At 44.8% G+C, this 12,462-nt stretch overlaps 1 protein-coding gene across 2 annotated transcripts in view; it reads left to right on the forward strand.

Annotated features, from left to right (window-relative positions):
* ITGA9 (integrin subunit alpha 9) overlaps window positions 1-12,462 on the forward strand; it is a 388,944-nt gene that overhangs the window by 32,657 nt on the left and 343,825 nt on the right. Inside the window, exon 4 of one of the 2 annotated variants that reach the window (XM_050780278.1) lies at window positions 2,468-2,591. In XM_050780278.1, coding sequence (XP_050636235.1) covers window positions 2,468-2,591 — 124 coding nt within the window. Of the gene's footprint in view, window positions 1-2,467; window positions 2,592-12,462 lie in introns of those variants that run through there. The other variant, XM_050780279.1, reaches the window with a different exon arrangement.

The following is a 12,462-nucleotide window of genomic DNA, read 5'->3' on the forward strand; positions in this document are numbered from 1 at the left end:
AATATCCTGCAGAGTGTTTTCCAGCTTGGTTCCATTCTCCCGTCACTTTCAGGCACACCAATCAGATGTAGATTTGGTCTTTTCACATAATCCCATACTTCTTGGAGGCTTTGTTCATTTCTTTTTACTCTTTTTTCTCTAAACTTCTCTTCTCGCTTCATTTCATTCATTTGATCTTCAATCGCTGATACTCTTTCTTCCACATGATTGAGTCAGTTACTGAAGCTTGTGCATTTGTCACGTAGTTCTTGTGTCATAGTTTTCGTCTCTATCATTTCGTTTATGGACTTCTCTGCATTGGTTATTCCAGTTATTCATTCATCCATTCTTTTTTCAAGGTTTTTAGTTTCTTTGCGCTGGGTACATAGTTCCTCCTTTAGCTCTGAGAAGTTTGATTGACTGAAGCCTTCTTAACTCGTCAAAGTCATTCTCCGTCCAGCTTTGTTCCATTGCTGGTGATGAGCTGCGTTCCTTTGGAGGGGGAGATGCACTCTGATTTTTTGAATTTCCAGCTTTTCTGCACTGCTTTTTCCCCATCTTTGTGGTTTTATCTGCCTTTGGTCTTTAATGATGATGACTTACTGATGGGGTTTTGGTGTGGATGTCCTTTCTGTTTGTTAGTTTTCCTTCTAACAGTCAGGACCCTCAGCTGCAGGTCTGTTGGAGTTTGCCAGAGGTCTACTCCAGACCCTGTTTGTCTGGGTATCAGCAGCGAAGGCTGCAGAAGATAGAATATTGCTGAACAGAAAGTGTTGCTGTCTGATTCTTGCTCTGGAAGCTTTGTCTCAGAGGTGTACCCAGCCATGCAAGGTGTGAGGTGTCAGTCTGCACCTAGTTGGGGATGTCTCCCAGTTAGGCTACTCAGGGGTCAGGGACCCACTTGAGCAGGCAGTCTGTCTGTTCTCAGATCTCAACCTCCATGCTGGGTGAACCACTGCTCTCTTCAAAGCTGTCAGACAGGAACATTTACCTCAAAAGCAATATTTTAAGAAAATGCATTCACTGGCCAGGGTGAAGTGAACTGAGATTAGAAGTAAGTAGTGAATGCCCAGGAGAAGTGGACCGGGCTGGGCAGAGTAGAGTGTGTGCCTCTGAGTAAGCAGGTCGGCTCTTCATCAGTGCTGCGGTGACATCTGGATGTGCAGAGACATGCATGGGAACTGGGGCCACTGTCATGTCCAAGCAGCAGGTAGGGGCATGTTTGGTGTGGCAGAAGGACGATCCAGGCCTGCATCCTGCCTCCTGGCACTGCTCCCTTGTCTGTTAGCAGAGCTGCCCTGCCTCATGGCATCTTGCATAGTTTTGACCCTAGTGCTCAGAGGCGCCTCTGGAAAGCTGGCCAATGCATCTGTCCATCCTCTTCCCTAACATAGAGAGCTTGCACCCACCCCAAGACCCCTGGCCGTGAATCTTCCTTCAGCTTTCTCCTCAGAGAGGCCTTCCTTGACCTGCCTGGCAAAACCAGCCATTCCCTGGCATGAGGGAACTTTCTGGTGAGATGGAAATGTTCTGTCTTGCTAGGGCCTTGGTGACATGAGTGTGCACATTTGTCAAAGCTCCTTTGTGCATTTTGCTGTATGTAGTTTCCATCAGAAAAACAGCTCTCCACACACATTTACTTCTAGTGAATGAGATGCATGCTGAAGTGTTTCTGTGGGTAGGAACATGCTTGAATATCAGCCATTCCTCCCTTCCCTGCTGTCTCCACATCGGCTCACTTCCTTGGGCCTGTCAGCTCTGAAGCCACCCTCTTCACCCATCTCCACTGCTCCAGACCTGCATCATCTCTCACTTGGTGTTCGTTTGCACTTTTGCCCTCCTGCAGTCTCCACCCGGCAGCCAAATGTTCTTTCCAAACTGTCACTTGGATCATGCTTCTCACCTGTGTAAGACTCTCCACCACTTCCCATTGCAGATCTGCTGAAGTCACAGCCATTCCCCTGACCCCCGTGGTCCCACCTTGGCCCCTTCTTTGACCTTATCTCCCTCCCACCACAGTCACTCCAGACCACCCTTTCTTTCTCTTGAGCCTCTGAGCATTTCTGATGATGTATCCTTTGCATTCTGCTATCTTTTGAATCCTCCCAGAACCCTCTTCCTGTGTGCTCAGTGTGGTTAGCTCTTCCTCAGGCTTCAGGCCTTTCCGACCTCTGGTGGAAACTGTCCATCCCACTCCCCAGATTCTCTATTCTATAACCCTGTTTCTTTCCTTCTCAATGCTCAGGACTAGCTAAAATCCTCATTTGTTGATATATTTATTTCCTATCTTCTAGTAGACTCCCAGGGGCTCGTTCCTGTTCATGCAGTTTTCTGATACCCAGAGCAGTGCCTGTTATGAAGGTGTGGCTTTCTGGCCCCTCTGCTCCTCTCTTCTCCCACAGAAAGAAACACCTGGCACTGACAAGAGTCTGCTTTGTGATCCTTTGGGGCCAACTTTCCTGCTCTCAAATGCTCTGTATCCCTTTAGGCCTGTGCTCATCGCTGGAAGAACATCTACTATGAAGCTGACCACATCCTACCCCATGGCTTCTGCTACATCATCCCTTCCAATCTCCAGGCCAAAGGCAGGACGCTGATCCCTTGCTATGAAGGTGAGCATGGATTGATTTTTCCTCATCCCCCTACCCACTTCATGCCCTAAGCCTACCTCCCCACCTCTGCGTATCACCAACTGAACATTTCCCCAGCTTTCCACATGCTCATGATAGGGCAGCACTGTTTGCCCCAGATGGTCTCTTGGTCCCCAAGGCCCTGCCCAGAGAAGAGGCAGGTACGGAGGGGGCAGCAGTCCCAGGCCTTTCCAACCCTTACCTGACTCGGCCGCAGAGCCCACAGTGCTTACCAAGCTTTATGAAGTCTCAGGGACTGAAATGCACCAAGCCTCAGCCAAGTGACCTAACAGCTGCCTTGACTTTCTGGTAATGCCAGGTGCTGTGTTGCCTTGGGAAACTTACCTTCTCTCTCTGGACCTCAGTTTCCCTGTCCGAATATTCAGTGGTTGGCCCAGATGATCTCTACAGCCCCAGGCAGCTCCCAGGCAGTCATTAGGCTCCCACACAGTTCCTGGCTGCACTGTGGACAGATGTCCTAAGGCGGAGGGGAGAGGAGACCCAGGATTCATAAAGCAACAGCTGGACAGAAACTTGACACTCTCAGCATTTCATAACATTCAAGGTCTGACTTTCCTTCCCACGTGGTCCTGCAGCCCGGGCAGATGCTGGAGAATTGGGCGCATCCTGAAGGCGGTTTTAAGAGCTCCTTGCCAAGGTGCACTTGGAAGGAAAATGTATCCTTTCAGACTTAGAACCTTCAAATGCCTGGGCATCGAGGACAATCCCTAATAGTGATTGAGTCAGTCACTATTTAGCCCTGTCGAATCTGAGCTTTAAGCATTCAGAAAACACGATTATTTTCTTCAGTTTAATAGCTTGTAGTTTCCAGTTTTCTCAGCCTAATTTTGGGTAAGCTGGAACCTGCTCCTTCTCTAAGTTCTGGACTATTTATTTCTTAATTCCCCTCCTCCTTTATTTGGACAGAAGTCTCACTGGCTTGTGTCCACATTGTCTTTGGGCCTCCCTGGGTTTTCCTAGGTTTCAAATTTTGTGGACACTAAAAAGGATTCATGAGAAACACTATATGGACACTGGGACCCTCCTGGGGACCCAGGTGACCCAGGTAGGGTGCTCTGGGAAACGTCCCCCACAGAAGAGCCAGCAAGATCTCTGCGGGAGGCACAAACCCTCTCCCCTATAGAGTGAGCCTGCCTTCGTTTTTTCTTTCTCCTCTGTATCAGCATTTGATCAGCTCTGACTGGGCCATGTAGGGGAATGAAACTCTGGCCCTGTTTATATCTGTATTGTCCCAAACAGAAGAAAAACAAACTTTGTTTTAAAAATAGATGATAATATAATCAATCAAGAGTGGAGGAATCGTTCGTTTCAGAAACACAAAGCATGTGTCAAGCCTGGGTTTCCACTGCCCCAGTTTACTCCTCCTTTTTCCCAAGGAAGGAAAAGGAAAAGCCTCTGGAGCAAGCAGTGGGGCAGCTCTTCAGGCTGGGAAGGAGCAAGGGGCTCAGCAGGGTGACGGCGGCAGTGATTGTTGAACCACGCTAGTTATGCACAGGACCAGTACTTTGGTTTTCCCAGAAGATGACATGCTGTGACAGGGACACATGGCTGTCCCCAGTGATTCCTCTGTGTACACCACAAGCACAAGGACAGCCCTCCAAAGAGGGAGGTGGAGCTCAATGTCCGTGTGTACACAGGTCCATGTGGCTCACACTTCTGCATTACTTTCTATTAAGTAACTGTGGATCATCAGTAGGCCAGTGTTGATCTGAGGTCTTTACACATTCTCTCATCTAATCTTCCCAGAAGCTGTGAAAAATGTTTTTTTCTTTTTTTCTTGGGTCTGATGATGGGTATTTTATTTTGGAAATTGTTCTAGAAGACATCAGTGAGGCAGGGGGAAGTAAGAATGGGAAAGGAAGGCAGCCCATTGAAGATGTGCTCCTCAGCCGTTACCTGGGCGAGTGGGTGCAGTCTCTGGGGTGGGTGCTGCGGCCAGTGTGGAGTACACACCTAGAGTCCTCCTTCCTGAGGGCTGAGGGGAAGGGGCTTCCTCCACCTGGCATCCTGTCCTGTGTGTGGGCCGGGAAAGCCTCCAGGACAGAGGTGTGGGTGCTGGCAGGTGGCAGTCAGGCCACATCACAGGAACAGTGGTAGGAGCTGGGGGGAGACAGGTGGGATACCCAAAGGCCAGCTTCTGTGTTGCCGTTCTCCTGTGACAGAGGAGTAAGCGGAGACTCAGAGTGTATGTGAATTGCCCCAGGTCACTCAAACAGTAAATGGTGGAGCAGGATTTTGAAGCTGGCATCTGTCTGACTCAGCAAACCATTTTGTGTCCTGGTAATTAATGGTGATTTCTGTTAGTTTGTTTTTTAGGGTTTCTAATTTAAATGAGAAGTAAAAGCCAGTCGACAACCCTCACGAAACAAGAAAGGGTGACTGAACTATCCCAAAAATACAATGGACTTAATGATGGTTAAATGGAACTAGTGAAGAAATTAGCGAAACGATTATGCCCCTGCCCAGTCTTCCTTCCCATGGGCGCACGTGCACTTTTACATGCTAACCCATTCATTGGCCTACGGTGGGAAATAGGGGATGGATGGGTCTGGCATGTGGAGTATTGGGGTGTAAGAGCAGCCCCTTAGAAAAATGGGGGACTAAACTGAAAGTTTCTGTAGTTCTTAGCCCTGTAAGAGGAGAGAGGTAGAAGATGCTGAGTTTTTTTCTAGAAGACTGGACTGGACAGGTGGCTGGGAGGATGCAGGGTGTAGTGAGAGGGCTCTTGTATGTGCTCTGTTGGCTTTAGGCATCTCCGCCTCCCTGTTTTGTGGTTTAAACTAGACCTACTTTGGCTTTTAAGGCCACCCTTATTTCCTCAATGTGGAAAAACTCAGTGATGCAAGTTCTCTGTTCCAGGTTGGGGGTCACATTGTGGTTAAAGACAATGGGAGGGTTTTAAGAGTTTGACAGGACCTTTCAGATACCACCTAGAGCAGTCTTTCATGAGGTCCAGAGAGGTGATGGCCTGAGTTTTTCTTTCTTATCTGTCATTCACATGCCACACAATGGAGAGGCAAAGTAGCTTGGTGGCCAAGGCACAGATTCTGGACCCAGACTGCCAGAGTTCAAGTCCTGGCTCTGCCACTTCCTCTTAACAGTGTAATCTCAGATGGGTTATTTAAGTTCTCTGTGCCTAACCAACCTCAAGGGTCTATGAAGAGGACTGAGTTAATGCTTCTAAGTCTTTAGAACAGTGTCTGGCATATACTTGCTAATATATGCTAAGCATATATATACTAATATGCCACATACAACATACTATATTCTGAGCAAGTGTTTGCTAATCATCATAGGCTGACTGACTTGTGTAGCGGGAATAGAGTCCACTTAATCTTAAGTACTTGTTAGTTGCCAGATAGACAAAACCCAAGTGACACAGTTCCACCTCTCAAGAAGTTCCCCATCTGCAGGGGAAAACAGAGAGGGGACGTGGTGTTTTAAAAGTGGGAAGGCTGTGTGGAGAGAGAATTTCCCGCCAGTGTGTGTCCTGCTGGAGCCTGTCCCCAAGGCCTTGAACTGCATCCAAATACAAGGTGGCATTCTTTCATTTTACAATTGGAAAAACTGAAACCCACGTAAAGTCTGCAGGCTGTTGAGACTATGGAAGAGAGGGATGGTGGGAATTTGAGACTGGTCATGGTGGTGGGTGCACAGGGCAAGGGAGGAGGGGGACAGCTGCCTCTAAACCCACTTCTTGTGGGATGGTGGAAAGACCGTGGGAGGGGCTGTGGGTTGAGGTCGGCTCTGCCACACTTCTGCCTCTGTGGCCTCAGGCCTGTCAATTGGCCTCTCGGTGGGAGTCGACGCTGTGATGCCTCCACTGCATTTATGTCTTTGGGTTATGGTGAGGAACTCCCAATAAAACTCGGGTGAAAGTGCTCAGCAAGGCCACCCATTGTTCTATAACTGTGGCCTCATTGTAAGTCTCCATATGGGCCAGCTGTGCTCCCTTTACAACACTGGAAGGTCGGTTTGGTTGCAGAGACTCTAAATATGTGGAGATCTTTCCAAAATGTCTCAAGCTTCTGAATTCTTAAAAAAAATTGGTCTCTGGTTTGGCACTAGGACATGGCTTCTCAGGTGCTTCCTGTTGCTGGTTGGATGGGAGAAGCTACCAGAATATCCTGTTGGAACCAGGAAATACAGAGGAAATGGGAAATAAAAATGAATTTGGGACATAAACTCATGGAGCATATCCTCCAGTTGGTTTAGTTTGTGTTTGTCTGATGTGAGAACATCATTACTAGCATATGTTCTTTGGTTTTATCAGAATGTATGAGAAAATGAGAGCTTTGGTGGGACGATATATGGGGGAAACTACTTGTAAATTAAAGGGCAAGCACTATAAAACATTAGTTACTATTAACCAAGCTATGATATTTTAGGACTCCGAAATGTTAAGTCAATGCATGTGATAAAATCAAGTACAGAAATTTCTTTTATCCTTTGCCCTTGAGACCACTGAGGCAAGAAGTCAGAACTTAGCAGGAGTGAGGCTGCAAACAGGTTGTCTTTTTATTGTGACAGAAAAAGTGACTGTGGAGTAATTTGGTAGCAGCTTGGCACATTGACAAAGCGTGTTCAAGGCTAAACTCTGATAAAGAAATGCAAGAGGTTATTATGATGCCATCGTATATTAGACCTAATTGTGGAATCTGGCTTTACTACTCACTTATTGCTATGATTAAACCTATATGCTTCTACTTTCTGACTTGGTGACCTTAGGCAAGCTCCATGAGCTTGGTGCCCTCATTTATAAAATGGGGAGATTAAGATCTACTTAAGAGGTATATGAGGTATGAAGTGCCTAACACAGTGCTCAGTCGAGAGTGAATGCTGCTCATTGTCTTCAATTAGAAAATGTGAATTTTCTAATTAATTTTCAAGCAGCATAATAATATTCTTCAATATTCTCAGAAGGTGTCTAACATATCCTGTTTCAGTGACTAGATAACGAAGGGTAGAAAACTGGATATTCCTAAAATGATTTTAAGAGCCCTTGGCAAGATTATAATTTCTCAAATACTGTTGAAGATCATATTGGGACACTTTGGTTGGTAAGCGTTCCTTCCCTCTTTTTGTAGATGACCTCAAAGTTTAACTCATGCCATGTTTAAATGTTCTTAAATTTGGAATTGTTCGAGTCTGAATTTTACCGTGCTTTAAAATTGTAACAGAAAAACTTCTTATCGATTCCAAAGATTTCTGTACCACTCTATTATCAGGGAATGACTGGCTTTTATTCCTAGTGTGTGTTTGCATTTCTCAGGACAGTGATCATTTCCAGGGAAGGAAATAGATTACCCATTCAAAGGTGAAGATTTTTTTCCCCTTTAATGTTAAAAGTGGTCTCTACAGGGGATAAAAATCAATGAAGATCCATTTACAAATGAAAAGGAATTGGGGTTTTGTTGTGTTGTGTTTTTGTTTTGTTTTTGTTTTGGAGAGACTCATAAAAGGCTAAGCTGATCCATTTAAAAATTCAAGAACAAACCTCATAAATTTTTATTAAAGACCTCTACATTTACATATGATTTTATGGTTTCCAGTGAGCTTTAATAAACATTATCATATTTAAATAAATACAGCAAATTAAAGAAAAGAGGATACAGTTCTACATTATGGCCAGTTAAACAGAGAGGGACTCTGAGGGGGAGAAAGGGAGGGTGGCTCCCGAGGACAGCCCGGGCTATAAGGAGGAGGCCAGAGGTCTCCAGCAGGGGCTCTCTGGGTCTTTCCAGCTTTTCTTGGAGCCAAGAATTTTAATCTTGGACAAACCCATCTCCTATACTTCAAACGTGTTTCCATGTATTACATGGAATTATCGACTACCTAAACCGCATCTTTTGTTCCGCTCAGAAAAATTCACAGATTCAGATTCACTTATTATTTATTGAGCACCTACCTGGTGCCAGGGGTTGTGCTAGGTACTTAACATTTATGATCTTACTGAGTAATCACATCATTCTCGGATAAGTATTCTTACCCTTGTTATACAGATGAGAAAACTGAGGCCCAGGGAGCTTGATGAAGGTCACAGGCTTATTAGTCAGAGGAGGGGTTGACAGCTTTTAAGTGTGTAGTAGGTTTCTTTGTAGCTGCCTGTTCTGTTGGGATCCTGGTTTTCTTGGTGATTACTGGGTGCTGTGGCCTATCACAGAAAAAAAAATTCATATATTTTTTTCAATGGCATAATTTTATGAATTTTTTGGACACTATACTATAGACTTGTTAAGCTATGTTTCAGTTTTGCAATTATAGATACACTCTGTAGACAAGTCCCAGCAGGCACAGAGGGCAGACGTGGGCCCTTAGACTGATAAAATGTAGCCAGGAGACCAGTTTGCTGTAGTCTGGAGTGGCTGCTTACTAGAAACATTTGGTTTCGGTATCTGCACAGGAGTTGACTGACTGTGCTTTGGTGCCAATTATTTCATGAGTCTTTTTTTTTTTTTTTTTTTTTTTTTTTTTGGTTATATAGATGAGAGGTTTCTGTGTTGCTCAGGCTCACCTCCAATGTCTAGCCTCGCCTCCTTATGCGCCAGGACAACAGGCCTGAGCCACCGCGGCTCCCTATTTCATGAGTCTTTTAGCTTAGGTCCCAAAATTGAATTCTGCTCAGTTCTGAGCTGGGTTTCTCACTGAAATGTGACTGTCCCATGTTCATGGTCACTTTTTTTTTTTTTTTTTCTGAGAGTAGAGCATGGCACAATGCATAGTAAGTTGAATGTCTATATATACATTATTATGTGCCTGTATTGTTACTTGCTGCTGAAGTAGGGAGTTGGCAAAACGGGTTGCTAAGTTCTGGGTAAAGGGAATGCTTTAAAGATTACGAAACTCCTTTTTTGGTAATATTAAAAAATTATTGGCCAGGCGCGGTGGCTCACGCCTGTAATCCTAGCACTTTGGGAGGCTGAGGCTGGCAGATCACCTGACATCAGGAGTTCGAGACCAGCCTGGCCAACATGGTGAAACCCTGCCTCCACTAAAAAATACAAAAATTAGCTGGGCGTGGTGGTGTGCACCTGTAATCCCAACTACTTGGGAGGGTGAGGCACGAGATTAACTTGAATCTGAGAGGCGGTGGTTGTGGTGAGCCAGGATTGCACCACTGCACTCCAGCCTGGGCGACAGAATGAGACTCTGTCTCAAAAAAAAAAAAAAAAAAAAAATTATTGTAAAAAATAAATAACATAAAAATTACCATTTTAACCATTTTTAAGTGTACAGTTCTGTAGCATTACATACATTCACACTGCCATGCCACTATCACCACCATCCATCCCCAGAACTTTTGCGTCACCCCAAACTAAAACTCTGTACCCATTAAACATGAACTCCCCATTCCCTGCTTTCCCTAGTCCCTGGCAACTGCCATTCTACTTTGTCTCTGAATTTGGCTACTCTAGACACCTCACGTAAGTCGAATCATACAATATGTGCCGTTTTGTGACTGACTTGTTTCACTTAGCATGATGTCCTCAAGGTGTATCCACATTGTAGCATCTGTCAGAATTTTCTTCCTTTTCAAAGGAAGGAATATTTAATAATATTCCATTGTATGTGTGTGCCCCACATTTATCTATTTATCTGTTTATAAAACATTTTGTTTGAATGCTAAGAAGGTTTTCACTGGAAATGTGCTTTGTGAAGCATAAGGGAGTGGCAGAAGCAGACTGGAAGTTGGGAGCCTGGCTCTTGGGTCGTGATGCTGAGGCTAATCAGCGGTATGGCTTTAAACAAACCACTTGCTCTTTCTGAGCAAAAATATTCCACTTGTAAATAAATGGATAGAGTTAGAGTTATTAGGCATTCCCTGAAGATCTTTTCCCCCTTTAAAATCTTTCTCTCATTTAATTCTGAGTTCCTGGCTTTATGCACTTTGTGTTTAATGCACACCATAGCTTAGTCATCAATTATTTTCATAAAATGTTCTCCCTTCCTCTTTAACCTAGCTGTTTGGTTTATTTATGTTTTTTTCCCCCCATTTACATGGTGGTCCCTTGTAAACTGAGGGTAGTTTTATTCTCTCTTCATTTTTCTGTATAATTGCCCTTTTAATTACTAGAGCTCTGTCTGCCCAAATGCATTGTTTCCTGTATTATATAATTATCAGTTATTTAGATTTGCCACTTTGTTAGAAACAAAATGCTTGTTCCTCAGTGCCACAATGAAATAGCACTCGAACATAAATTTAATTTTCTCAGTAAGGCAATTTTTACTTCTATAGAAGGATGCGATTCGTGGATGAATAATGGTGAGAGCACACCTGGACAGGGGAGGGGCAGGGATTCTTATTCCTGATGCAGGTAACCCCTACTGCTGTGTCGTTCCCCTATTTCCTGGGGTTGGACCACACAGTCTAAGCTAATTCCAATTGTCTCTTTTAAAGAGAGTAGGAGTATGATCCTGAGTGGCGGGGTGAGTAGTTCAGTGGGAAGGGTGGTTACAGAACAGGTGACTCAGGATGATTCGGGTCAGAGCAGGTGACCAGGGGTGACTCAAAACAGAGCAGGTAACCAGGGTGACTCAGGTCAAAGCAGGTGACCAGGGGAACAGATGTGAACTACTGATGAGAACTGGCGGGAAAGTTGTTTACTGAAACTAGAGGTAAGGGAGCTGAAGAGAATCAGGAGGTTAAACTTTAAAATGGAGAATCAGAGAATAAGAGAGCTGAACATAGTGACATACTGATTCTTTGAAGAGAAACTTGGAGTTCATATATCTAACAACTGCTTGGTGAAAATCAGAATAAAGATTGGCAAGCTCTTTTCCCCCCAATATTTTATTGTATAGCTAAGCTAAAGAACTACAGAAAAATAATTATAAAATTGATGTGTTAAGCTTTGAAAGACGAAACTTTCTCAAATGGGTAATGCGCAGGGAGATTATTAGGAAAAATATATGTTATGCTGTATGTGAATCTTGATCTTTCTGTGGAATGGTTTTATCCTGGCCTTTTGGAAAGGGTGCGGGAAGTGATCCCACCCGATTGGTGGTCTACTTGAATTACATTCATTAATGTAGGCTCCATGCATTGAGGTGCGGATTGTGAACATTTGGAAACCAGTATTTTTTCCCTCTCTGAATTGCCTTCTGTTTAGACAGGGCTTAATAAAACCAGCAGCTAAACCAAGGAAAATACTCCCATTTTTAGAATGGAGGAGCCATACAACGTAATGAATTAAAGCCTGTAATGCAGGCCAAGTAATTCAAACCCACCCATGGCAGAAAGAGTTCTACAACCTGGTTCCAGCTTCTCTAAGTGACTTCTAAGTCCCCTTGTTCAACCCTATATTTTGGGTCTCGGATTTGGCTTCCCCCATTTTTTTTTTTTTGAGACCAGGTCTGGCTCTGTTGCCCAGGCTGGAGGGCAGCAGTGTGATCGTGGCTCACTGCAACCTCTGCCTACCAGACTCAAGCCATCCTCCCACCTCAGCCTTCTGAGTAGCTGGGACTACAGGTGTGCACCACCACGTCCAGCTAATTTTTGTATTTCTGTAGAGATGGGGGTCTCACTTTGTTCCCCAGGCTGATTTTCAACTCCTGGACTCAAGTGATCTGCCTGCCTCGACCTCCCAAAGTGCTGGGATTACAGGTGTGAGCTGCCGTGCTGGCCAGCTTCCCCAAATTTAAGAGTTAGGTTTGTTACAGTGCCTGTGAGCTGCTGTCAGGCAAAGTCTGCTTTTCCCCTGCTTCTTTGAGGTGGATAAATGTTTTGTTCAGTAGTGGAGAGGGCACTAGCTGTTGTAGTTCTCTCTGCAGGGCCATGTCCCTGGGGGCATTTGGAGACCGAGTGGACATGCCCAGGAGCAGCCAGCTGCTG

Source organism: Macaca thibetana, chromosome 2, assembly GCF_024542745.1.
Source record: "Macaca thibetana thibetana isolate TM-01 chromosome 2, ASM2454274v1, whole genome shotgun sequence".
NCBI classification, from domain to species: Eukaryota; Metazoa; Chordata; class Mammalia; order Primates; family Cercopithecidae; genus Macaca; species Macaca thibetana.